The sequence below is a fragment of the Salmo trutta genome, chromosome 29 (genome assembly GCF_901001165.1).
Source record: "Salmo trutta chromosome 29, fSalTru1.1, whole genome shotgun sequence".
NCBI classification, from domain to species: Eukaryota; Metazoa; Chordata; class Actinopteri; order Salmoniformes; family Salmonidae; genus Salmo; species Salmo trutta.
In genome coordinates this window covers 10,733,388-10,761,035 of record NC_042985.1, presented here as the reverse complement: position 1 = coordinate 10,761,035, position 27,648 = coordinate 10,733,388, and the positions used below count along the sequence as shown (strand labels likewise).

Below are 27,648 nucleotides of genomic sequence, written 5' to 3'. Positions count from 1 at the left end.
GAGAGACAGAGAGATAGAGAAATAGCAAGCAGCCCTTGAGAATAGGGCTTCACACTTTTTATTGAGGCCTGGTGACATGAAGAACTCTACTGGGATGGTAAGATCACTTGTTTACTTCTCTCACTCTCTCTCTCTCTCTCTCTCTCTAAAAATGTCAATAGCAGTATGTTGACATTCAAATTAAGTAGTTGTTTCCTCAGAAAATTCCCATTTTGATATGTCCCACATCAAGATTTGAACCCAGTTTATTTAACCTCTTGACCTGGGAAAGCATGATTTATTATGAAGTTCAACACGTGCTCTTCATGACAGAATGTTACAATGAGGTGAAATTAATAGATTGACAGAATGACATGACCCTAAAGGCAGTCTACTCATAGAATGATGACCCATGTGTGTTTGGTGTTATCTTGGCTGTGCCTACAGTAGCAGCTTAGGTATTGGTGTATTGGCGCTAGTGTTTTGGTGATTCAGTGAAATGTTCGTGGTACTGAACATGTGGGCTATACTGTCTCTGCAAGAAGGCTTTGGTAGTGAAAGAAGTACTCAACGTACAAATAAAATAAAATGAAATGAATTGAAATGAGCAGATATTTAGTCAATTCAACTGAACATTTGTTATATGTTTTGTATTAATCATTGCATTATTAGGCTTAATAGCTAGAATCTGCAGTCAATACAATAACAAAGCAGAAACCCCGCCTTTGTTTTGGTAAAAAACTGAGGGATAGGGCTGGAGAAATGTAACCACTCTCAAATTCAAAGACAGAGCTATGGATGCAAAGACTGACCATCTATGGTATTAAAATGATAGTTTTAACCATGTTTTAAAGCTATACAGTGTGTGTTTACATTTACGTTGTTGACAAATATTGGAGTAAAACAAGCTTATATTTTGGGTTTTGATGGGTTTCAACAGTTGAACTAAGCTTATGAGGCATTTATAAGTGTTATTAATTTATACGTCCAAAAATGGATGTAGCAACTAAAGATTCTAGCTTCAATAGGTATTACAGTTTGATTGGTGTCAACATGTTTCCCTACCATCAAGCATTATGTGCAGTTCAGATATAATAACACATTCATATTTGACATGGTAGTAACTAGATTCCATTAACAGTGTCTCTTATACAGAAGGACTTATAATCAAATAAGGGACCGAGAAAGGATGTGTTATTTCAGTTGTGATTCATCTCTCTTCTCACAGCTGCTGTAGCGTGCAGAGCACCCTCAGTCTGGCCAGAGACTGGGATTGACTATACACCATACTGAACATAGACCTTCCATTACTCTTCCATAATAGTCTTATGTATTAGTGTAAATGGCTAGAGGTAATTGGTAGTGGCTATGTCAAAGCTACTTACTGTATATGGAAGCGTAGTCCTGCCATAATTGAATTCAAATTGGGAGTTGATTTTGCCATACACAGCCTCACAGTCAAATAGTTGGATCATCAAACTCCTGATTTAGCCACATGGCTTGCTTCATTGTTTTGAACTGATTCTCCTGCCAACAAATACCATTGCAAGATATATGATAACAGTGTACACTGATATTATATGATGCTAATATATTATTGTCCAAATGTGTAGCAGAACCCCACACCAGTCTGATTGAATGGCCCCCTCTGTAGCAGCCATGACCCCAGAGCAGCTCCTGGACCCGCAGGTATGCAGTCCTGTAGGTGAAGTGAAGGTCTTGCCTGAGGAGGAACGAGGGGAGGAGTCTGACCCCTGTCCCCAGGAAGTGATGGACTACTATGGCCACTCCCCCTCAATGACTCACAGCCCCAGCACCGACAGGTGGGTCAGGAAACGAACAGACACACACACGCACACACACACACACAAAGGGAGGCAAGGGAGAGAGAGTGAAACACAGTGAGGAAGAGAGAGGATAAGAACACATGGTACATGAAGGAGGGGTGTAGAGAAGTTGTATGTGAGGTTATTCATAGAACAATCCTTTAATAAGGGGATTTAAATGATGTACATCCATTGACTCTCTCTTACGTCCTCCTTGTCTGGGTCCCAAATGTTTCCTTATTCCCTATATAGTGCACTACTTTAGACCAGAGCCCTGTGGTGTCATATAAAGGGAATAGTGTGCCATTAGGGACTCATCCCTGGACTCTCCGTTTTGCCATGTGTTAACTTTGTCTCTCTGTTGTCCTGCAGTCTTAGCAGTGAGGGGCCATTCTGTCGTATCTGCCACGAGGGAGGGGGTGTCGGGGAGCTGCTCTCCCCCTGTGAGTGTGCAGGGACGCTGGCCATGGTCCACCGGGGCTGCCTGGAACACTGGCTCACTGCCTCCAACAGCAGCCGCTGTGAACTCTGCCACCACCAGTACTCCCTGGAGAGACTGCCCAAGCCACTCACTGAGGTAGGGGAGAAAGAGGAGGGTGAAGTTACCCCTAGACACTGACCTTGGGTCAGTTTAGCATTTCCCCCCACTATTGGTTAAGGTTAGGATTAAGGGAGGGGAAGCTGATCATAGATCTGTACTTCATGGACATTTTACTGTGGCGTTAGGCGAGATGGAGACATATGCACTCACAAGCATGAAGGCACAGACACATGCAAGCAAACACACGCTCAAGCACACATACACTAACAAACGCACACTCATAAGCAAACACACACGTGCACTTCCGGGAGAAAGGGTGCACACACCAGAGGAGGCTGGTTGGGGGGAGCTATAGTAGGACAGGCTCATTGTAATTAATGGTTGGACTGCAATTAATGGAACGGAGTCAAACGTGGTACAAAATAGATGTCATAAAAAGCACCATAAAAGTACAGTAAAACAGTCATCACATACAGTGCATTTGGAAAGTATTCAGACCGCTTTACTTTTCTACATTCATTTTGTTACGTTACAGCCTTATTCTAAAATTGATTGAATTATATTTTTTCCTTATTAATCTACACACAATACCCCATAAAGACAAAGCAAAAACAGTTTGGGGGGAATTTTTTGGCAAATTCATATATATTTTTTTAAATACCTTAACTATGAGACTCGAAATTAAGCTCAGGTGCATCCTGTTTCCATTGATCATCCTTGAGATGTTTCTACAACTTGATTGGAGTCCACCTGTGGTAAATTCAATTGATTGGAAATGATTTGGAAAGGCACACACCTGTCTATATAAGGTCTCACAGTTGACAGTGCATGTCAGAGCAAAAACCAAGCCATGAGGTCAAAGGAATTGTCCGTAGAGCTCCAAGACAGGATTGTGTCGAGGCACAGATCTGGGGAAGTGTACCAAAACATGTCTGTAGCATTGAAGGTCCCCAAGAACACAGTGACGTCCATCATTCTTAAATAGAAGATGTTTGGAACCACCAAGACTCTTCTTAGAGCTGGCCGCCCGGCCACACTGAGCAATCGGGAAGAAGGGCATTGGTCAGGGAGGTGACCAAAAACCCGATTGTCACTCTGACAGAGCTCCTCTGTGGAGATGGGAGAACCTTCCAGAACGACAACCATCTCTGCAGCACTCCACCAATCAGGCCTTTATGGTAGAGTGGCCAGACGGAAGCCACTCCTCAGTAAAAGGCACATGACAGCCCACTTGGAGTTTGCCAAAAGGAACCTACAGTGAGGGGAAAAAGTATTTGATCCCCTGCTGATTTTGTACGTTTGCCCACTGACAAAGAAATGATCAGTCTATAATTGTAATGGTAGTTTTATTTGAACAGTGAGAGACAGAATAACAACAAAAAAATCCAGAAAAACGCATGTCAAAAATGTTATAAAATGATTTGCATTTTAATGAGGGAAATAAGTATTTGACCCCTCTGCAAAACATGACTTAGTACTTGGTGGCAAAACCCTTGTTGGCAATCACAGAGGTCAGATGTTTCTTGTAGTTGGCCACCAGGTTTGCACACATCTCAGGAGGGATTTTGTCCCACTCCTCTTTGCAGATCTTCTCCAAGTCATTAAGGTTTCGAGGTTGACGTTTGGCAACTCGAACCTTCAGCTCCCTCCACAGATTTTCTATGGGATTAAGGTCTGGAGACTGGCTAGGCCACTCCAGGACCTTAATGTGCTTCTTCTTGAGCCACTCCTTTGTTGCCTTGGCCGTGTGTTTTGGGTTATTGTCATGCTGGAATACACATGTTCAATGCCCTGGCTGAGGGAAGGAGGTTCTCACACAAGATTTGACGGTACATGGCCCCGTCCATCGTCCCTTTGATGCGGTGAAGTTGTCCTGTCCCCTTAGCAGAAAACACCCCCAAAGCATAATGTTTCCACCTCCATGTTTGACGGTGGGATGGTGTTCTTGGGGTCATAGGCAGCATTCCTCCTCCTCCAAACACGGCGAGTTGAGTTGATGCCAAAGAGCTCCATTTTGGTCTCATCTGACCACAACACTTTCACCCAGTTGTCCTCTGAATCATTCAGATGTTCATTGGCAAACTTCAGACGGGCATGTATGTGCTTTCTTGAGCAGGGGGACCTTGCGGGCGCTGCAAGATTTCAGTCCTTCCCGGCGTAATGTGTTACCAATTGTTTTCTTGGTGACTATGGTCCCAGCTGCCTTGAGATCATTGACAAGATCCTCCAGTGTAGTTCTGGGCTGATTCCTCACCGTTCTCATGATCATTGCAACTCCACGAGGTGAGATCTTGCATGGAGCCCCAGGCTGAGGGAGATTGACAGTTCTTTTGTGTTTCTTCCATTTGCGAATAATCGCACCAACTGTTGTCACCTTCTCACCAAGCTGCTTGGCGATGGTCTTGTAGCCCATTCCAGCCTTGTGTAGGTCTGCAATCTTGTCCCTGACATCCTTGGAGAGCTCTTTGGTCTTGGCCATAGTGGAGAGTTTGGAATCTGATTGACTGATTGCTTCTGTGGACAGTTGTCTTTTATTCAGGTAACAAGCTGAGATTAGGAGCACTCCCTTTAAGAGTGTGCTCCTAATCTCAGCTCATTACCTGTACAAAAGACACCTGGGAGCCAGAAATCTTTCTGATTGAGAGGGGGTCAAATACTTATTTCCCTCATTAAAATGCAAATCAATTTATAACATTTTTGACATGCGTTTTTCTGGATTTTTTTGTTGTTATTCTGTCTCTCACTGTTCAAATAAACCTACCATTAAAATTATAGACTGATCATTTCTTAGTCAGTGGGACTGGGAGAATTATCTGGGAGAATTATCAGGATCGAGGAAAAGCTGAACGGAGCAAAGTACAGAAAGAACCTTGATGAAAACTTTCTCCAGAGCACTCAGGACCTCAGACATGCGCAACGGTTCACCTTCCAATAGGACCGCGACTCTAAGCACACAGTCAAGACAAAGCAGAGTAGCTTCGGGACAAGTCTCTGAATGTCCTTGAGTGGTCCAGCCAGAGCCGGACTTGAACCCGATCAAACAGAGACCTGAAAATAGCTGTGTAGCGACGCTGCCAAAGGTGCTTCAACAAAGTACTGAGTAAAGGGTCTGAATATTTATGTAAATGTGATATTTTCAGTTTTTTTTTGTTTATTAACTTTGCTAAAAATTCAAAACACGTTTTTTTCTTTGTTATTATGGGGTATAGTGTGAAGATTGATGGGGGGGACAATTTAATACATTTTAGAATAAGGCTGTAAAGTAACAAAATGTGGAAAAAGTACTTTCCGTATGCACTGTACATCAACTATATTATGCAGTCTCAATGTATCAGGTTTGAGGTCACTTTCAATTCCCTTCCTGAATTGACTCAACTGAAATGGAATTTGCCCCAACCCACCTGTCACTTAATTTCAAACTCATTAAGGAATATACAAACTGCTGTCTCAAAGATGGAGTCTTCATAGAAGAGAAGAAAACAAACATTATTCAGGTTGCAGATAGAGATTTAATGTATAGAACTGCAACGATTCCCTATTCTACAGTCCACATAACCCTATCTATTCTATTCAATACATTTCTATCTGGCCATTGTGTAACAATTCACCCTCCTGAACAGAGCCCCTAGCTGGATTCACATTGGAGTGTCTGATGTCACTGACTGCTTTTACCAGTAAAGCCACTTAGCCTGAGAAACAGATGGTGTTTCCTGTCGCTAGCTGTAGCTGCTCCATAGAGTTTGATAGATGGGTCACTTGGCCCAAACACTGTTTTAGCATGGGCACAGCGATATCAAGGGCTTTCATCATTGTGAAGTAGTCAACTGGGTGGGACTTGTAATGGCTTAAGGAAGGATCCCAGAATTTCATCCAGGTCAGCAGAAGGGGCTGAAATATATTCCTGAGAAAACATTCCATAATGGCAGGTGGCAGTGAATAACCAACCTTGGCTTTAGCCTATACTTCCAGATTATACACACTCCAGCACAGTAAGTGGTGCTATGCACCTTTTCCGTTTATTTAGAAACTGGCAATTCACTCTCAGAAGTAGAAAAAGAGGAGATTGTCTACTTTAAAATTGAGACAGCATTGCCCTCAATGGCACTGCCCATGCTGAAACAGAAGCAGCCATTGCAAAGATATGAGCTTTCTAATGCATCTCTATGAGATTCCTCAGGACAGGATAGGACATTACGTCGTCTTGTATTAATGGTCTCCTCCCAGCCTATCGCATGTGTGTTGGCCACTGGCACCGGGTAATCTGTTAAGAACCCTGTGTTGTATGGAGGGAGCTAATGTACGAGGGACACACACACACACACACACACACACACACACACACACACACACACACACACACACACACACACACACACACACACACACACACACACACACACACAGGGAGTAGGAGAGAAAACAACAGCTGATCTGACAGATGAATGGAGATATGGCCTGGATCATCACCAAAGGGTTCAATATTCAGTGGTTAACATTTTAAAGTCTCAAATTCTAAAGTGAAATGTGATTTTCGATACTCATCCAAAAGCCAAAAACCAACACCATCTACTGTAGATACTGTACTTATACATAACGGTGATTTAGATTGTTCTGTTGTCTGGTCTACCCACTAACTTTATGTTCCCTGGCTTCCTCTCAGTGTCAGTGAATGGCACATATGAAATCATGCAATGCTTAATGTCATTTTGAATTGAACTGATATTACCGTCATTCTATCCATTCTAATTACAGTACATCCCCCATCTCCCCCGTCCCCTCTCTCCCTCCCTCCCTTCCTCAGTGGCTGGGCTCACCAGCCATGCAGCATCAGAGACGGACGCTCTGCGGGGACGTCATCTGCTTCCTCTTCATCACGCCGCTGGCTAGCCTATCAGGATGGCTGTGTGTGCAGGGTGCCATGGACCTGTATTTCAGTAACAGTATGGAGGCTGTTGGACTCATGGTGCTCACCCTGGCTCTCTTCACCATCTACTGCTTCTGGACTGTGGTGAGTTGTTGGGGCTGTTGTGGGTTGTTGGGGCTGTTGTGGGTTGTTGGGGCTGTTGTGGGTTGTTGGGGCTGTTGTGGGTTGTTAGGGCTGTTGTGGGTTGTTGGGGCTGTTGTGGGTTGTTGGGGCTGTTGTGGGTTGTTGGGGCTGTTGTGGGTTGTTGGGGCTGTTGTGGGTTGTTGGGCCTGTTGTGGGTTGTTGGGGCTGTTGTGGGTTGGGGTTACATTGGGATTGTGTATAGCAGTGGAGGCTGGTGGGAGGAGCTATAGGAGGACAGGCTGGAATGGAATAAATGGAACGGTATCAAACACACGGAAACCATGTTTGACTCCGTTCCATTAGCCCGTCCTCCTATAGCTCCTCCCACCAGCCTCCACTGGCATGGTGGAACAAAGTAAATAGAATTACTAATAATACTATAATTATTAAAGGGTTAATGCAATATTGTTTCTACTTCCCCAGAGTCAGCTGAACTCATGGATACATTTTTAAGTCTCTGTGGCCAGTATAAAGAAAGCTAGATGTAGTTTCGCCAATGCTAACTAGCGTTAGCGCAATGACAAAGTCTATGGGATCAGCTAGCTGATTGTGCTAACGCTAGCTGATCCCATAGACTTCCATTCATTACTATCCGTCAGAGATTATAGTGTAAACCAAAGCTAAGCTGTTATTGGGCAGTTTCCCAATTAAAACATTTTTCAAGGTTCCTGTATGTGTAAGTGGACGTTCCCTCGCTCAAGTGAGCATCTTTGAGTATGCTTACCTATGTACGCTCACGTGGAAAGCATGCTCAAGCGAGAGAGGGAACGCCCACTTATACAGACAGTGTACTGACAGTAACTGACTTTTTTGTGACGTCTTCATTATCCACCATCTTTGATGTCCGTTTTCTTCAGTTTGGTGCCTAATCAACATGGCCCTGGTTGGGGAAGTAAACTAACACAGCTTGCATAAGTGAAGTCACCTGTGTTTTAGTTAAAGGGGAAGTTAAGTATTTTACAACATAATGTTAGATGGTTCCTCACCCTGAAGGTAGTCTATGCACCAGGAGAGATTGTAATCCATGGTTCTGTTTTTTAGAACAGCCACTACAAACTTCCCTGACTTAAAGAGAAATTTCACAATTTTCCCTTGTCATATTCATCATCTCCAGCACCACCGCAACATCAACATGTGTGAAAATGGTGCGTTTTCTATCTTTTGTAGTAAAAAAAGATAAACGTTTCCAATGACATAATTTGTGTGCATCATGTGATTTTAACCAATTATGAGTAGGCATTGCCTACTAATTACCTACCAGTTGGTTGATGTCATTGGAAACACTTATCTTCTTCTACCTTTATTAATGCAAAACATAGAAATGCGCTGTTTTCACATATGTTGATGTTGGGGTGGTGCTGGAGTGAACATGAAGTTGAATATTTGAAAAATGTCCCTTTAAGCCACTGTCTGTTAAAAATCAACTGCTCTCTTCCACCACCAGGTGTCGCTGCGCTATCACATCCACCTGTTCAGGACGTGGAAACAGACAGACCAGAGAGTCAGGCTACAGATCCCCCGACCAGCACGGACCATGCACACACACCACACACTGAACCTCAGCTTCCTTAGCAAGGACACCAGAAAGGAGACTGTGGTGTAGATGGAGTGGAACTGGGTGCAGTGTCCACGATACTTTGGCAAGAAGACTGTGATGTAGCCAGAATGGGACTGGGTCTAGTGTCATATTTCTAGTGTAACATTTAACAGGTCCCCAGTGTCCAGTCTGGAGCGTGAAGTCACAAGCTCTGCTGGTTGGCTACTGCATAGCAACCTAGTGGTGCCAAAAGCCATGGTCTGCCCTAAAAAGCCTATGTCAACGATCGCCAGAAGGGCCAAACATATATATTTTTACGCCTGTTTTGGACTCCATTATGTGTTTATTATGATCAAGTTCAATCCCGACTGTGAATTATTTAAAAGTTTGCTACAAATCGAGAAATTGTATTAAATAGTGATCCAGTCTGACTGCTGCATTTGTCGTCACACAGGATCAGGTGCTGACACAGACCAATCAGGGGCCATAAAGCTACGAGCAGGCTCTCTCAGGCAGGATGAAAACGACTACGTTGACCATGATCCTTCGCTAGTTACTGCCACTTTCACCATGATCCTTAATGATTCTTTGGCGCCATTCAGCAATATGGTGCGCTTCAAATTCAAATAATTCCATCCGCCATCGGGAGCTTTCATAGGAATACGTGGATGACGTCAGCGCTATCACCATCTACTGGTTTTAATGTCTATGGTTTCCTGGGCAAAGATACTTTGGTGTAGCTGGAATGGGACTGGTCCCAGTATCCACTGTACGCTCAACAACGAGACAATGACATGAGCAAGGAGACTGTGGTGTAGCTGGATTGAAACCAGGCCAGATATCTCTAAGGATACAGTGGTGTTGCTGTAATGGGACTGGGCCCAGTCCTCATGCTGCTTCAACAAAGATACAAGCTCAATTTCTATTCGAATCAGGCCCCGTCTCTACACTTTTTTTTAACAAAGACTTGGATAAAGGAGACAGCGATGAAAATGTTCTACCAAGGAACCTTCAGAGGACCAAAGGATGCGAAGAAGACTGCGAAGACTTTTTATATTTATAGACACCAGACTTTTGGAGACTTACTCAGTTGAACGTAACTATTTTTCTAAAGACTGTTTTGTAAAAGAGTGATGAGATTAATGACAATGAAATTGATGTCCCACTCCCAATTTATGTTGGGCCCAGAGTTTTTCCCAACGCTGTTCCCAGACTATGAAAAAAAACTCTTGTTTAGAATGACTAGTTATCGTTCACTTAACAAGCTTTGTTAGACCTGCAAACATCTTAAAAGGACATTTCACTCAAATAAAAGTTTTAGATATTTTTAGCTATATTCCTCAATGATGAACACTGTCTAATTGGTTTCCTGCTTCTAAACAACCAATGTGGGATGTGGCTTCGTTTTTCCATTAGGCTACTTTGAGGTTTGAAAACATCTGACAAACTTTGATTTGAAAGTGTAATGTCCCTTTAAGTGACATTTGAAAACAATCTTTCCTGAGGACCACAAAGTCAGAAATGCTGCTTTGAGGATCGGTGGTGTTGCGATGTCGTTATTTATACAAATCTTTAGTACCACTTTATACTAAGTTTGTCACTACAAACACGGTGGCTAATTACTGTTGTAATATCACTACTAGAGTAACTTCAGCATGACTACATAGGTATAAGAGACCATTATATGTAAAGGGTTATCCATTGTTTTTTCCAGGCACAGGCTATACCAAACCACACCAACAATAAACCAAATACTTACATTAGTTAAGGAAAAATCTTTATTTAAATCAGAAGTATTTTGGTGCATAAGGACAAGCCAACATTGAGTTTCTTCACAAGTCAATCGGACGTTTAGAGGATATTAAAGTTAGTTGTTTTTCTAAATAGAAAGAAAATATAGTTTCATAAAATAAAAAGAGAAACAATATTGCAAAGCCACCAAAGTACCTGTCAAACCATCCTGTCCACATACTTCAGAATAAACATGAAAAATGTCCACATTGTACTATGGATATATTCAGTGTATAACTCCTATCTCAATGGCAAAAAGTGCTGCAGGTTAAAGGGATAAAATACCAGAAAACATTCATCTTACAGGTAGTTATAGCACTAACATACTGTAATACCATACAAGCTTTTAACAAGCTTTGTAATTTTCCCAACAAGGATTTTAAACAGTCAGGACACAAGGCATATTCATACAGTATGACAAATTAAACATATTTTCTTAAAAACTTTGACAATTGAATGACGTCGCATTTAAAGACTGTAAGGGGCATATGAATGTCGCTCACAGCAAGCGGGAGGAGAGACGTGTTACAAACGCCAGAATAGCAGGAAATGCCATGTCGCTGCTTAAAGAATACAAGCCTGGTCCCAGATCTGTCTGTGCTGTTTAGACAAATGACCATAGGAGTTGACTTGACAGCACAAACAGATCTGCAATTTTAAAGGGCTATCCATTATTTTTCCAGGTACAGGCAACTATACAACCAGTCAAACTCTTGCATTAGTTTAGAAAAAATCTGCATTGAAATCACACACATTTGTGTAGCAGTGCTCCCAAATCACCATCAAGCTCCCACAGGGCACATAAATAATACCATTGGTGACATGGCCAGTGTCAAATGACACCCATTTCCCTGTGCAGTGGCCACACTGTGGTTCATGGCAAAGTAACACACTATGTAGGGAATAGGATGTCATTGTAGCCTTTCCAGTGGTTTTCCCGGGATCTCCCGGGTCAGATGCAGCTTTCTCAGGTCAGAATTGTGAAAGGAGGAGGGTGGAGTTACATAACGGAGCAACTCTCGTTTGTTCCCCCTGGCGCCTGGAAAACATAGAACACAGCCTCACAATGTCAGTGAAGAAATACACGCTCAGCCTCTTGACACATGCCTCGTGCACACACTCAAAACATACAATTAGTACAGCAATGATCACTCACACAAACAATTAGACTCAATGTGTGTGTGAGTTGGCCAGCACACAGCAAGCATGGTTCATGCAGGGGTGACGAACACACAGCAAGCATGGTTCATGCAGGGGTGAGGAACACACAGCAAGCATGGTTCATGCAGGGGTGAGGAACACACAGCAAGCTGAGCAAGTGATGTCATCACAAGGGAGGAACAGCAGCCATTTGCAATGAGGTGTTGCAGGCCACTTCATTTTGGATGCACCCTAGGCCGTACTTAAACCCACAGGCTCTGTTCAAAAGTAGTGCTTTAAGAACCATTTTGATATTAAAAGAACATTTTGAAATGATTATGGATTATGTATTAGAAATGTGTATGGTGCCAGTCAGTAATTGGAATAGGCTGATGGTTGAAAACTCTCTGCTTGGCATCTATGTCATTTTGTTTGGCATCTTTTCATTTCATGACCATTTTAGTGTCATTTTTTAAGATCATTTTTCCATCATCATCAGCAGCAGCTTTGTTCAAAATACCTGGAATACAAGGAATGTCTTCATAACCAATCCTAAAGTGGTTGTTCCACTGGATATCATAAGGTGAATGCACCAATTTGTAAGTCGCTCTGGATAAGAGCGTCTGCTAAATGATGTAAATGTAATGTAAATGGAACTGTGTGAAAGAGCCATTGTGTGTAGTACATTTGTGAAGATCATTGCAATCAAGAACTCACACGTATTGATTGGATTTCTGGATAAATGGGAAATGAGTTGGAATCTCCAGTACCTGCATTTGTTTCCAAATTAAATGGCTATTTAGAATGTTGGAACCCACAAAAGCCATAACAAGTGCCCTATATAGGGAATAGAATGCCATATGGGACTTACATATGACACCCTACAGGTTAGGTTATGGAGCGTTAACAAGAGCTGTAGTAGGGATTAGACAAGCAGGGGCTTCGATTCAAATGGCACCCTATTCTTTATAGTGCACTATATAGGGAACAGGGGGCGATTTGGGACACATCCAGGCAGTCAACAGCCACGCTGTAGGCAGTCACCTCCTCACCTCCAGCGGTCTGTGTGTCATGAGACAGGCTGTTCACAACACCAGACAGCACTTCCTTTTCCTTCTCTTGGGCTTTTCCATCAGGGGGAATAGAGATCAAAAACACAGTACTGATCAGTTTCCCCTGGGTACAGGCCTGGGTACAGCATTTACCTGTCTGCTGAGGAGCAGCGTGTATGTCTGTGTGTTTAGATGTTTTCTGAGGCATGTATGTATGTATGTATGTATGTATGTATGTATGTATGTATGTATGTATGTATGTATGTATGTATGTATGCATGCATGCATGTGGACAGATCCGTTTGGATTTACACGTCTCCTGGGGTGTGTGTGTGTGTTTACCTGTCTCCTGAGGTAGTGAACATCACTCCCTTCCATAAACTCTTCATCAACCTCCACATCGGAGTCTTCCTCTCCTCTCTCCTGCACACGCAGCTCTGCGGTCTCCTAGTGATGATGACAGCACACGACAGCCAATGAACATCAAAAATCCGCTCACAGCTGAGCCGATTGGAGTAGGGTGAGGTTTCCCCCTAGTTGCTGATTTTGAGTCAGTTTTACATTTCCCCCACTAATGGTTAAGATTTTAACTGGTGGAGGGGAAGCTGATCCTAGATCTAAACCTAGAGGAAACTTAACCCTGCTGCATTCCACTTCATCTTATTTGCAGGGTGCTTAAATCATCATTTGTGTGGTTCGTGAGACACAAAACACTTCTCCAGGTCTTGTGAGATATCAAGTGTCTCAGAGTAGGAGTGCTGATCTAGGATCAGGTCCCCCCTGTCCATTTCATCTTATTCATTGTGATGTAAAAGGCTGAGAGGTTTGATACATATGGCCCCAGATCCATCTACACAGCACAGCTGCAATGAAGACAACCTGAAATGCAACAGACATCTCTGCGAGCTTAAAGATCTTTGCAAGATGGCTATTAGAGAAGTGCACAAGGATAGAAATCAAATTAACTATATTCACCCATGTAAAAGGATATGAATGAAATTAACTTGATTTCCCCTGGTGCACAAAAATATAGAAATGTATTAAGTAGATTGGACCAGTAGACTGGGTCGTGGTGGCCAGTAAATAGTGGTCACCTCTTCATCTGGGTTCAGTAGGGTGACAATCACATTGTTGACCGGACCCCAGTTCCTCTGGTTCTTCATGACCAGGTCACCTGGAGAGGCCTCTACGCCTGCCTCCGAACCCCAGATCTGACACACACAATCACAGTCCCACACGGTCAGCTGGCAACAATGCATGTTTTAAATGTTATTTTAGTTTTACTAATCATTTTTGGAGATGAGGAACATTGTATATGGAGGCCTGGTTAGTTTCCCCAAATACGTACATGCGTGTGTGTGTGTGTCTGTGTGTGTGTGTGTGTATTAGGTGCATGCGTGTACTCACAGTGAGGGTGTTGCCCCCAGCCAGTATGTAGGAAGGGGGGATCTGGAAGAACAGTTCAGGAGAGTCCAGGTGACTCCTCCTCACCACCCAGCCCCCTAGTGGCTGCTCCTGGAACAGCAGGGGAAAAACAGCCGGGTCGTATTCATTAGGCATGTCCAATAAGGACTGCTTATTCTGCTGCAAAACGTTTATAACGGTGAGCCCTAATGAATACGACCCAGATGAAATTCAGATTGGGGACAGCGGCACGTTCAGCCGGGCATACTGGAGAAAAGTTTTATGCTTTATCTTGGCCAGGTCGCAATTGTAAATGAGAACTTGTTCTCAACTTGCCTACCTGGTTAAATAAAGGTGAAATAAAATAAAAATAAATAAATAAATAAAAGTGTTTTGCAATGGAAAACAATGGTCTCTTTTCTAAATTGGACAAGTTCAAGTAGCACCTCCGGTTTAAAAACGTGTCGCCCTACTGAACACAACCCAGATCTTTCACACAGCTTCAGAGACTGAAATCGTTGTCAGGATACATTTGCATTGCAATGACACAAAACACTACACTTAAAGAGACTGTCTCAATGACACCCTATCCCTCATCTAGTACTCTACTGGTTAACCAGTGGCCTGGGTGACTTTAGACTCAAAGCAGTGCACTAAGTAGAGACGTAGAGCTTCAGATTCTCTCAACACTGTCTGATTGGTCAAAGCGAGTCGGTAGGTACTTCAAGATTGAATCCTTATTAATGGTCAAACTGCCTTGTCCTTTTGTGATATTACAACAAAGAAATTACCAACACTTATTTCCATCTCTGACATCATCACACGCACGATAGAAAAACACAATATGTACTGCATTTCATTACCATGCTACACGACGCTCCTCAGCTCAGCAACAACAATAACAATGCTGGTGGGGCGGCCAGTGGCACCGTTTCCCCCTACTGCGGATTCCATCTTTAATTGGTCAAAGTGGGTGGCAAGTACACAGACTCTCCTTCTAATTGGTCAGAGTGGGCGGTAGGTAGGTACCTTCTCAGAGTTGTTCTTCAGTGTGACGTAGTTCCCCTTCAGGTCTATCTCCGACACCATCATGTGACTGTGGGCCTTGGCGTGCTGCGAGACCTTGTAGGCTGGCGAGGACCCCGTGCCACCTTCGTTCTTGCGTTTCTTCCCGCGGACAACTCGGCGGGCGCCCTGTGCGTGCGTGCGTGCCACGGCCCCATGCTGGGAGGGGCTCGGGGAGAGGTGGAGTCTGGGAACACAGAACAACGTCAGGAAGTTGTTTGGGAAACCCTGGTTTCTCTGTTTTATCTACTGTGCTCCATCTTTGCTGCCATCTAGTGACCTGTTCGATTCCCACAGAGGACCAGTACGAACAAATATAAAAATTTAAGTCACTCTGGATAAGAGCTCTGCTAAATGACTAAAATGGAAATGCTGTTTACTATGCTGTGTCCACCAATGACTATTCTGTAACCACTTCCTCTTCAATCACGGTTAAGTAGAAGATGGTTTGTTCAAAAGAAGACTGCTTATCATTGTTATTCCGTGATGAAGGCCAGTTTAAATAAAGGCTTTTTAACCAATTATATGAAGAGTGTCCTGGTCCTCTTAGCTTTTTATGTTTGGTGAAAGGACCTTGTGTGTGTGTGTGTGTGTGTGTGTGTGTGTCAGACCTGGGTTCAAATTAAGGTTGACCCCAAAGACTTGAATAATTCAGAATATATTTGCTTTACTCAGATTTAATTTACTAGAATTCACCATTTCAAAAAGTATTTGAACCAGGTCTGAGGTGTATGCATGAATGCATGTGTGAAGGCAAGCACCTGCTTGCAAACCGTACCCTCACTAATGTCTCCATTTCCCCTCACCAATGTCTCCATTTCCCCACACCTGCTCTCCTCTCCCTCCAGTCTCTCTCTACCCCCCCCCTCACCTCCTCTCCTTCCAGTCTCTCTCTACCCCCCCTCACCTCCTCTCCCTCCAGTCTCTCTCTATGTCCTCCTCACCTCCTCTCCCTCCAGTCTCTCTCTACCCCCCCTCACCTCCTCTCCCTCCAGTCTCTCTCTATGTCCTCCTCACCTCTGCTCCTCTCCCTCCAGCATCTTGCGGTAGGCATTGATCTCCATGTCCAGGGCCAGCTTGACATCCAGCAGCTGCTCGTAGTCCTCCAGCTGGCTCTGCATCTGGGCCCGCATGGCCGACATCTCCTCGTCCTTGTGGCTCAGTCGCTGCTGCCACACCTCACGCTCCCGGTCCAGGGTCCGCTCCAGTTCCCGCACACGCCCCTCTAAGGCCCCGTTCTGAAGGGAGATATGGAGGGGGAGGGGAGGAGGAGAATCAGAGAGAAATAGGGGGTTGTGAGAAACAGTCATCCACACAGACAACTTTCAGACTCCCTGACTCCAGTCAACATACATAGTGATCTCCAACATCAAAAGCCTTATTATATCTGTAGTCTGTAACCAGTCAAATATTCCTGTACTATAGTAAAGCCCTAGCAGCAGCCTGGTAGGTACCCGTTTCTGGAACTTTAAAATACATTTGATTGAATGATTGAGTGACGTTCCAGAATCAGACACACCTCTGGGGTGTAGTGTCCCTAGCTACAGATCAAGGATCAGCTTCACTTCCCCAATCCTAAGCATAACCATTAGTGGGGGAAATGCAAAACGGACCCAAGATCAGCATCTATGGGCAACCTTACCCTACACACATACAGCAGGTACCTGTTTTTGGAAGTGATTGAGTTGTGAGGAGAGGGTCTCGATGCGGAGCTTGGTGCCAGACAGCTCCTCTCTGGTGGACGAGGCAAAGTTACTACTCTTCAGCGCCGTCTGATGGGCGTTCTCCAGCTGTCAAAACACACACCCACGTTACATACACACCAAAGGAAAAGCAATGTGTTAATGTCATATGTTTTGACATGAGACCGAGCTACATTATCTGTTTACCATAAGCCACAAATTTGAAGAAAAACCCCCCCCCACACATTTGGATTTACAGCAATGTTTCTAAATAACTTCATATGAGTAGAGGTACCTAACATACCAGAGTCAACTGCATACATGTTGAATACTTGAGGTGAACTTCATTTGACCAGTACATATGGTGGACTGGGTTTGCACTTTTGGGACAAGTCAGTTGGTTCCATTTTACAGAGCAAGCCAAATAAGGTGTACCTCAAGTGTTTGCTATTGGCTACAATATGACGACACTTCTACCTAACACGGGCTGGACCGGTGAGAAAACCTTTATCAGCTGGACAAAGCTCTCCCTAATCTGCACTGTCATCTTTCTCACTCCTCTTTTCTCTTCCGTCATCATGCACTCCTGCTCTAACAGTGTGCACGACACACAGCTCTCTCTGAAAAACACACAGTTACACACCAGCAACACACACATAGTACCAGTCAAACGTTTGGACACACCTACTCATTCAAGGGTTTTTCTTAATTTTGTACATCAAAACAAATGAAATAACACATATAGAATCATGTAGTAACCAAAAGAAAGTGTTAAATCAAAATATATTTTATATTTGAGATTCTTCAAAGTAGCCACCCTTTGGCTTGATGACAGCTTTGCACACACTTGGCATTCTCTCAACCAGCTTTTTTATTTTATTTAACAAGGCAAGTCAGTTGAGAACAAATTCTTATTTACAATGACGGCCTACTTGTAAAGCCCCCCTGGCCAAACCCTCCCCTAACCCAGATGACGCTGGGCCAATTGTGCGCCGCTCTATGGGTCTCCCGATCACGACTGGTTGTGATACTGCCCGGGATCGAACCCAGGTCTGTAGTGATTCCTCTAGCACACCGATGTAGTGCCTTAGACTGCTGCGCCACTCAGGACCAGCTTCATACTCGGGACCAGCTTCATGAGGTAGTCACCAGGAATGAATTTCAATTAAAAGGTGTGCCTTGTTAAAAGTTCAATAGTGGAATTTATTTTCTTCTTAATGCATTTGAGCCAATCAGTTGCGTTGTGACAAGGTAGGGATGGTATACATTTTATGGCAAGAACAGCTCAAATAAGCAAAGAGAAACGACAGGCCATCATTACTTAAGACATGAATGTTAGTCAATGAGGAAAATTGAAAGAACTTTGAAAGTTTCTTCAAGTGCAGTGGCAAAAACCATCAAGCACCATGATGAAACTGGTTCTCATGAGGACCGCCACAGGAAAGGAAGACCCAGAGTTACCTCTGCTGCAGAGGATAAATCCATTAGAGTTAACTGCACCTCACATTGCAGTCCAAATAAATGCTTCACAGAGTTCAAGTAACAGACACATCTCAACATCAACTGTTCAGAGGAGACTGTGTGAATCAGGCCTTCATGGTCGAATTGCTGTAAAGAAACCACTACTAAAGGACACCAATAACAAGAGACTTGCTTGGGCCAAGAAACACGAGCAATAGACATTAGACCGGTGGAAATCTGTCCTTTGGTCTGAGGAGCCCAAATTTGAGATTTTGGGTTCCAACCACCGCAGAGTAGGTGAGCGGATGATCTCTGCATGTGTGGTTCTCACTGTGAAGCATGGAGGAGGTGTGATGGTGCTTTGCTGGTGACACTGTGATTTATTTAGAATTCAAGGCACACTTAACCAGCATGGCTACCACAGCATTCTGTAGCGATACGCCATCCGATCTGGTTAGCGCTTAGTGGGACTATCATTTGTTTTTCAACAGGACAATGACCCAACACACCTCCAAGCTGTGTAAGAGCTATTTGACTGAGAAGGAGAGTGATGAGTGCTGCATCAGATGACCTGGCCTCCACAATTCCCCAACCAAATTGAGATGGTTTGGGATGAGTTGGACCGCAGAGTGAAGGAAAAGTAGCCAAAAAGTGCTCAGCATGTGGGAACTCCTTCAAGACTGTTGGAAAAGCATTCCAGGTGAAGCTGGTTGAGAGAATGCCAAGAGTGTGCAAAGCTGTCATCAAGGCAAAGGGTGGCTACTTTGAAGAATCTCAAATATATTTTGAATTGTTTAACACTTTTCTGGTTACTACATAATTCCATATGTGTTATTTCATAGTTTGGATGTCTTCACAATTATTCTACAATGTAGAAAATAGTAAAAATAAAGAAAAACCCTTGAATGAGTAGGGGTGTCCAAACTTTTGACTGGTACTGTACATACATACAAACCTCAACATAATCTAAAATATACTGTCTGTAAACTGCACATAGGTTCAGAACTTTGTTAAACATCACAGCATAGTTGAAAAATATATAGCATATAGAAATCAAAACTGGATGGTCTTCAGAGATAGATGGGAGGGGTTGAGGATAGCTGGGTGGGACTAAAACCATCGGCCCTTGAGCAAAGCACTTTACCCAAAAACAATAAGCTGGAAGTAAATGCCTAACTGCTGTTGTCCATTAGTTTACTCCAATTAGGGGAGGTAGGGCTAGGGGAAAAGATATTATATATTTAAAAAAGAAAGAGGCAGGGAGGCAGAGAAGGAGGGAGAGAGAGAAAGAAAGAGAGTGTGAGTACCTTGGCATTGAAATTCTTCTCCAGATCCTCTTTATACTGCTGGATTTGTCCGTCATGCTCCTGCCGTAGCTGCTGCATGGCCTCGGCCAACTTACTCTCAAATTCTTTCTGTCTCCCAGAATCCACCTCCATCAGGCGACCCTCGTGTCTGCTCCGGATCTCCCTGACCTCCTACAGACACACCGACATGAACAGACACACACGCCAACCGCAGGAAGACAACATGGGTCACATTCCATTCTAACCCCTAGTCCTCTCCCAGAACCTACCCAACCCCACCACCACCACGACCCCTTCTACTCAACATGGAGGAAACGACATGGGCCACATTCCATTCTAACCCCTAGTCCTCTCCCAGAACCTACCCAACCCCACCACCACCACGACCCCTTCTACTCAACATGGAGGAAACGACATGGGCCACATTCCATTCTAACCCCTAGTCCTCTCCCAGAACCTACCCAACCACCACCACGACCCCTTCTACTCAACATGGAGGAAACGACATGGGCCACATTCCATTCTAACCCCTAGTCCTCTCCCAGAACCTACCCAACCACCACCACGACCCCTTCTACTCAACATGGAGGAAACGACATGGGCCACATTCCATTCTAACCCCTAGTCCTCTCCCAGAACCTACCCAACCACCACCACGACCCCTTCTACTCAACATGGAGGAAACGACATGGGTCACATTCCATTTCAATCCCCAGCTCTTAACCATTTCTTCTCACCCTCCTACCCCTAGCCACTTCATTAACCCCTTCCCTCCTGCATGCTGTGGATACCCCACACCTCATAGAAAGGCAGGCAGAGGCAACATTGAGTTTGATATCTTACTATTATTAGCATGTGTCAATAGTTACCCACTTCAACAACCAACCAATCTGACTGTGTCGCTTCTGTGGTAATAGTGGGCCACATGTGATGTCTTTCTTATGCAGCAGTTACTGCAGTGTGTGTGTCCGGTTGTGTGTTTGTCAAGTGTGTGTGTTACCTGTTCGCCAATGTGTCTCTGGAACTCCAGCTGTTCCCGTAGCGTCTGCACCTGATTCTCCAGGTCCACCCTCCTCAACATCTCAGAGTTCAGCTGGGTCTTAGTCTCCGCCAGCCCACACTCCAACTGAGACAAGGAGTCAAAGAGATCACCTTTTGCATTCAAGGACTTAACATTTAGCCAAAATCAAGCAACCCCCCTCATAAATTACCTAGCCACGTCTCATAACAGCCCATAAGCATCTTCTCAGTAGACGCTCGCAAGATAATGTTAGCCACCCTACACTAGTACCAGCTTAAACCTATGGCTAGCCAAACTAGTCAGCTTTAGACTATTTAAAAAATATCATAACAGAAGAATCAAAAGGTTGAATCAGCGCATCTCTAGGCAGAATATTCTTTGTTTTGTCTGATGCTGTTTAATGCCTTTTGCGTTGTCACCCACTCCTTCTCAGAGCTGCGTTCACATCCGACACAGAACCTGATGCATAACACTGTCAAAATGCTGCAAAAACATCTGTATGTGGTGTTGGTTTAATTGTATTTAACTTTAAACAAAACATTAAAATTAACCTCACTAGAAGGCCTATAGATGGCAGTCTAGTCCTTACATTGGCCACCTGGGCCTGTAGGTCAGTGACGTCATCCGCCTGTCTTCTGTTATCTGCCAGTTGATTGGCCAGCTCTGCGTCTTTAGAGTTGAGGACCGCCTCCAAGTTCCTCCACTGACCCATGGCCATGTTACACTCTGCTTCCTTCTTCTGGTTCCTGGTAGGATGAAAAAGAGGACAGGTGGTTACTATGGTTCCTGGAAGGAGGAGAGATGAGAGAAGACAGGTGGTTACCATGGTTCCTAGAAGGAGGAGAGATGAGAGAAGACAGGTGGTTACTATGGTTCCTAGAAGGCGGAGAGAAGACAGGTGGTTACCATGGTTCCAGGAAGGAGGCAAAAGTGATAGAAAGAAGTGAGAGGTCAGGGAGGTTAGTATGATTACTGGAAGGAGTGAAGAGAGATGACAAGAGACGTACACCCACATCGGACCACACCCGCAAGACTGAAATCTAACTTTTCTTTTTTTTTTAAAGTTCCAAGGGTGCCATTTTTACCCCAATATCAAATAATTTCTGGGTAAAAATTAAGTACCTTACTGTGAACATTTTATTTGAAAACAGTAAAAAAATATCTAAAATAGCTTCATAGCAAAGAGTAATTTCTCAAGCAACAATTTTGCTAGGGCTGTCAGAGTGGTCTGAATGGGGAGGGGAAAACTGACAAATATCTGTTATTGCAGAAAGGCTTGGAACTCTTTCTGATTGGTCTATTAACCAATTCACAGCATGGTGACGTAACCATGGAAGGCCAAAACCCTCATCCCACCAAAACAGGCTGAAATTTCAGGCGGTCTTTCAAACAGCTTTTACACTAAAAGTGCATTATCATTTCCACAAATTCACAGTATTAGTCCACCCTCAGTGTGAAAATGTATATCAAACTCAGGAAAATCACATTTGACTGCACTGAGCCTTTAAATGAGCAACAGAAAATCAAGGGGAATCACCGAGTTCAGTCGCCCTTTAAGTCTTAGCTCCAAATCTAAGCCAATATTACTACACAAACACCTGGTGGGAGGAAAAGAGATGACAGAAATCTGGTGGTTACTATGGTTCCTGTTAGGATAGAATAGAGATGACAGAAGTCTGGTGGTTACTATGGTTCCTGTTAGGATAGAATAGAGATGACAGAAGTCTGGTGGTTACTATGGTTCCTGTTAGGATAGAATAGAGATGACAGAAGTCTGGTGGTTACTATGGTTCCTGTTAGGATAGAATAGAGATGACAGAAGTCTGGTGGTTACTATGGTTCCTGTTAGGATAGAATAGAGATGACAGAAGTCTGGTGGTTCCTGTTAGGATAGAATAGAGATGACAGAAAGCTGGTGGTTACTATGGTTCCTGTTAGGATAGAATAGAGATGAAAGAAGTCTGGTGGTTACTATGGTTCCTGTTAGGATAGAATAGAGATGACAGAAATCTGGTGGTTACTATGGTTCCTGTTAGGATAGAATAGAGATGACAGAAGTCTGATGGTTACTATGGTTCCTGTTAGGATAGAATAGAGATGACAGAAGTCTGGTGGTTACTATGGTTCCTGTTAGGATAGAATAGAGATGACAGAAATCTGGTGGTTACTATGGTTCCTGTTAGGATAGAATAGAGATGACAGAAGTCTGATGGTTACTATGGTTCCTGTTAGGATAGAATAGAGATGACAGAAGTCTGGTGGTTCCTGTTAGGATAGAATAGAGATGAAAGAAGTCTGGTGGTTACTATGGTTCCTGTTAGGATAGAATAGAGATGACAGAAATCTGGTGGTTACTATGGTTCCTGTTAGGATAGAATAGAGATGACAGAAGTCTGGTGGTTCCTGTTAGGATAGAATAGAGATGAAAGAAGTCTGGTGGTTACTATGGTTCCTGTTAGGATAGAATAGAGATGAAAGAAGTCTGGTGGTTACTATGGTTCCTGTTAGGATAGAATAGAGATGACAGAAATCTGGTGGTTACTATGGTTCCTGTTAGGATAGAATAGAGATGACAGAAGTCTGGTGGTTACTATGGTTCCTGTTAGGATAGAATAGAGATGAAAGAAGTCTGGTGGTTACTATGGTTCCTGTTAGGATAGAATAGAGATGACAGAAATCTGGTGGTTACTATGGTTCCTGTTAGGATAGAATAGAGATGACAGAAGTCTGGTGGTTACTATGGTTCCTGTTAGGATAGAATAGAGATGACAGAAATCTGGTGGTTACTATGGTTCCTGTTAGGATAGAATAGAGATGACAGAAATCTGGTGGTTACTATGGTTCCTGTTAGGATAGAATAGAGATGACAGAAATCTGGTGGTTACTATGGTTCCTGTTAGGATAGAATAGAGATGACAGAAATCTGGTGGTTACTATGGTTCCTGGTAGGATAGAATAGAGATGACAGAAATCTGGTGGTTACTATGGTTCCTGTTAGGATAGAATAGAGATGAAAGAAGTCTGGTGGTTACTATGGTTCCTGTTAGGATAGAATAGAGATGACAGAAATCTGGTGGTTACTATGGTTCCTGTTAGGATAGAATAGAGATGACAGAAGTCTGATGGTTACTATGGTTCCTGTTAGGATAGAATAGAGATGACAGAAATCTGGTGGTTACTATGGTTCCTGTTAGGATAGAATAGAGATGACAGAAGTCTGATGGTTACTATGGTTCCTGTTAGGATAGAATAGAGATGACAGAAATCTGGTGGTTACTATGGTTCCTGTTAGGATAGAATAGAGATGACAGAAGTCTGATGGTTACTATGGTTCCTGTTAGGATAGAATAGAGATGACAGAAGTCTGATGGTTACTATGGTTCCTGTTAGGATAGAATAGAGATGACAGAAGTCTGGTGGTTCCTGTTAGGATAGAATAGAGATGACAGAAATCTGGTGGTTACTATGGTTCCTGTTAGGATAGAATAGAGATGACAGAAGTCTGGTGGTTACTATGGTTCCTGTTAGGATAGAATAGAGATGACAGAAGTCTGGTGGTTACTATGGTTCCTGGTAGGATAGAATAGAGATGACAGAAGTCAAGTGCTTATATGCTTCACTTCCTGAAGGGAGGGATTAGAGATTGTTTTTTTATTCTGGGTATAATTGAATTGTTACTTTTAATGTGGATGTTAATACACGGCATATGGTTCTATTGATATTAGGCTACTATTATGATATTGTGGTTATTAAACCAAGACATAGCAGAAGGATAATAATAACAGGAGGATATTCTCATGCTTCTTATTAGGAAAGAAAGATGACAAACCAAATCTCTCTGAGGTCTCTTCTTTAAAGGGAATCATGGATATGCCTTACTATCTGTAGATCATGTCATGCAAAGACAAACATATTATCATAAATGGGGGAACCCCACTCTCAAAGGGTGTCTAAGGGGAGTTGGGATATGCAAAAAAACACATGAACAATTCACACGTGTATAATACACAGTTATACATGGGTGAAATAGGACAAATAAGCACCCACCTAATTATTATTATTTAAAATGGTTATTTGCGATTGTTTAATTAATAATAAAGGCTACACGTTGATTTTTGAAGAATTTAACTTAGAAATGCATCATTAGCTTAGCTCAACTGTCGTACCCTATCCCAAAATATAAACTTTTTACTGCAACAATTTAGGCCTAATTGCAAACTAACACTTTATGCTATTTTTATTTTAAAAAACGATGGATCTCAACAACCAATGACAACAGCGCGAATGCACAGGACAAACATAGATACATAGATTGGTTTGTAGGTTATTATATCTAACGTTACCTGGCTTGTAGTTTGCTATGCTCTTCAGAAAGATGACCCATCTCTATCTGCAGCCGGGCCCTATCGTTAGCCAGCACGTCCAAGCTCTTCCTCGCGTCGGCCAACTCGGTCTCGTACAGGCGCCGAACGTTGGCCGTCTCCCGGGTCGTGGACTCCTCTTTCTCCTCCAGGAGAAGCAGCATTGAGGACTTGTCATTCTCCAGCTGGCGGACCCGCTCTATGTAGGCGGCCAGGCGGTCGTTCAGGTGGCTAAGCTCCTCTTTCTCCTGGCTTCGGGAGAGCCGGGTTGGGCTGGTGCTGGACGGGCCGGCGCCGCTTCGTCGGGAGGAGCGAGTTGAGCGACTGGTTGAGGTAACTGAAGCCATGGTGCGTCCTCATGTGACTGCATGCGCTGGGTTTGGGCTGAGTTTGCGCCAATACTTTATGTATACAACTAGATGACTTTTAGGGGGCGCTGTGTTGAAGCCGCCGTGCCTCCATCTTGGCACTCCCCCAACGTTGTAAAACGTTTATGAAGCTATACAGATGCATTTATTAAGGTCTACATTCGTTTTTGCCACATTCATTATATTACATACGCCTTAATGCATACTTTTAAATGAAAATTATGTGAGCTAAACATACAAATAAAATATTTTCAAAAAATATAAAAACATTACAAGTAAAACAAGTACACTTTTTAGAGATAGCTAATGTTACTGTCCTCAACATTACAAAATAAGTACTTAAATACATGTAATTTTGTCCTTGAAACAATTAATTGAAATACTGTAGAATTCCATTCATTCCTTTGGAGGACTGCTGGGGTGTGCTCTCAATGGCCAATAGGTAGAAATACATTCCAGGATTTATATACATTATTGGTTTGCTCTGAGTTCTTCTTCTTCTTCTTCTTCTTTTTTTTTCTTCGGTGGTATAAGGGTGGTCCGCAAACAAACGTTTGAGGTGAATGCTGACACCTACTGTGCTGGAGGTGGTGGCGCAGAGGAATGGAGAATAAATGAATAATCAGTGTATGTTATAAATAAATGGAGGGCATCCGTAGAATAACGTGGAATAAGCAAGTACGTGTAAAGCCTATCAATGACAAAAGAAACGTGCATTACACTTATTAGAGATTTCACATGACATTCCTACACAATTAAATGTTGTAAGAGTGTGGAGGTGCATTACTAGAAAAAAATACTGTAGTCATATGATTGTGAATTTTAAGGTCATTGGTCCATTTGAAATAATTATTTGTTTGCTCTGATTAGTTGCAGGAGTGGCTCTGGAAAATGCACCCATTCAGTTCGATTAAATGTTTGCAACGTTCGTTAACGGCTTGTACTGAACGTTCTTGAACAGACTTTGATGTATGTTTGCTCCATTTGGTGGGTGTGGCTTGATGCAATGAGTGATGTATTTAAAGAGGAGCGGTGCATTTTGAACCTACAACACAACCCCTCCTAGTTGTTCAACTGGTCGTTCAGAACAGCACCATTTCCGTTTAATTGAACGTTGCAGTATGGTTTTTCGTACTGAACGCAGCCCTGACCTACTGTAGCAGCAAACCTACTTTCATTGAGGGGATTCGATTCATCTAGCCGGGCGCCCGGGTTGGCGTGTTGTGCATCGAGTGAAAGTTGGTTGCATTAGTTTTGGAACCGAGCTGCCTCCTGGGCGTGAGCCAGGCGCCCCGTTCAAATCCCACGGTGAAGTCGAGTAAGGATTCTGTGTTTTCACATGCGATTGGTTTTGATAAAAATGTTTTACGTGCCTTCCCAATGAAAACTAGTTTGAAAATTCAAACGTATATTTTATGGAAAAAATAGGTTGTATGTTTCTGGAAGATGCACCATGCTGCCTTCATGTTGACGACATGGCCGATCGGTGCAGATTACTGTTCCATTTGAGAAGGGCGCTCCTCCCTCACCGCTTTTTCCCGTTCGAGTCATGGGCCATAGACCGATTCTCCACGGCTCAGCATAATCAAATCCAACGATTCACAGCTGACAAGGCTTCTATCCAGTCTCTGTGTTCAGTTAATTGTAAGTAGGCAAATCCTGAGTATAACTTGTGTTTGGTAATTGTGCGGACATGGAGACAGCCAGCAAAGGTATTCATTGTGTATTTGTACAAAAGCTTGATTATTTACACGCCACCTGTCGGATGGTTGTAACCAACTATTATTCATTATATTGATAACATAGTCGAGTGACCACTCTAACGCATGTCCTCAAAGATGGAAGGCAGGCGTGATCAGGTGGGACCATTTTAGCCAATGAGAGGGCAGATATGTGCGTGAACAACAGGCACAACTCCAATATAAAATGTTTTTTTCAAAGTTGCCGAAATACCACATGCTTCCACTTATATCAGTGCATTCTTAACAACCTAACCATTACGAAACTTCTATTCGATCAAAGAAGCCTCATGTAGCAAATTAGCAATTGCATTTTTTGCTGACCAA

General features: G+C 43.2%; 2 protein-coding genes across 5 annotated transcripts; one reads left to right on the top strand and one right to left on the bottom strand.

The window, feature by feature from the left end:
* Positions 1-4: 4 nt before the first annotated feature.
* Positions 5-10,697, top strand: LOC115166903 (E3 ubiquitin-protein ligase MARCH3). 2 transcript variants are annotated; one of them, XM_029720818.1, is made up of 5 exons: positions 5-97; positions 1,593-1,802; positions 2,178-2,382; positions 7,148-7,354; positions 8,838-10,697. In XM_029720818.1, exons 2-5 carry the CDS (start codon positions 1,618-1,620, stop codon positions 8,994-8,996), a joined length of 756 nt encoding a protein of 251 aa, XP_029576678.1. In that variant the 5' UTR covers positions 5-97; positions 1,593-1,617; the 3' UTR covers positions 8,997-10,697. The 2 variants fall into 2 exon arrangements, with proteins under 2 accessions (XP_029576678.1, XP_029576679.1); XM_029720819.1 differs by lacking the exon at positions 5-97 and having other exon boundaries at positions 1,573-1,802.
* lmnl3 (lamin L3) lies at positions 10,691-25,577 on the bottom strand. Of its 3 annotated transcripts, XM_029720802.1 has the most exons (12): positions 25,197-25,577; positions 21,443-21,599; positions 20,833-20,958; positions 19,833-20,003; positions 17,047-17,172; positions 16,400-16,620; positions 15,347-15,569; positions 14,321-14,428; positions 14,008-14,124; positions 13,256-13,360; positions 12,914-12,985; positions 10,691-11,760 (listed from the first exon to the last, which is right to left on the bottom strand). In XM_029720802.1, exons 1-11 carry the CDS (start codon positions 25,559-25,561, stop codon positions 12,947-12,949), a joined length of 1,758 nt encoding a protein of 585 aa, XP_029576662.1. In that variant the 5' UTR covers positions 25,562-25,577; the 3' UTR covers positions 10,691-11,760; positions 12,914-12,946. The 3 variants fall into 3 exon arrangements, with proteins under 3 accessions (XP_029576662.1, XP_029576663.1, XP_029576665.1); XM_029720803.1 differs by lacking the exon at positions 12,914-12,985; XM_029720805.1 differs by lacking the exons at positions 10,691-11,760; positions 12,914-12,985; positions 13,256-13,360; positions 14,008-14,124 and having other exon boundaries at positions 14,405-14,523.
* Positions 25,578-27,648: the final 2,071 nt, after the last annotated feature.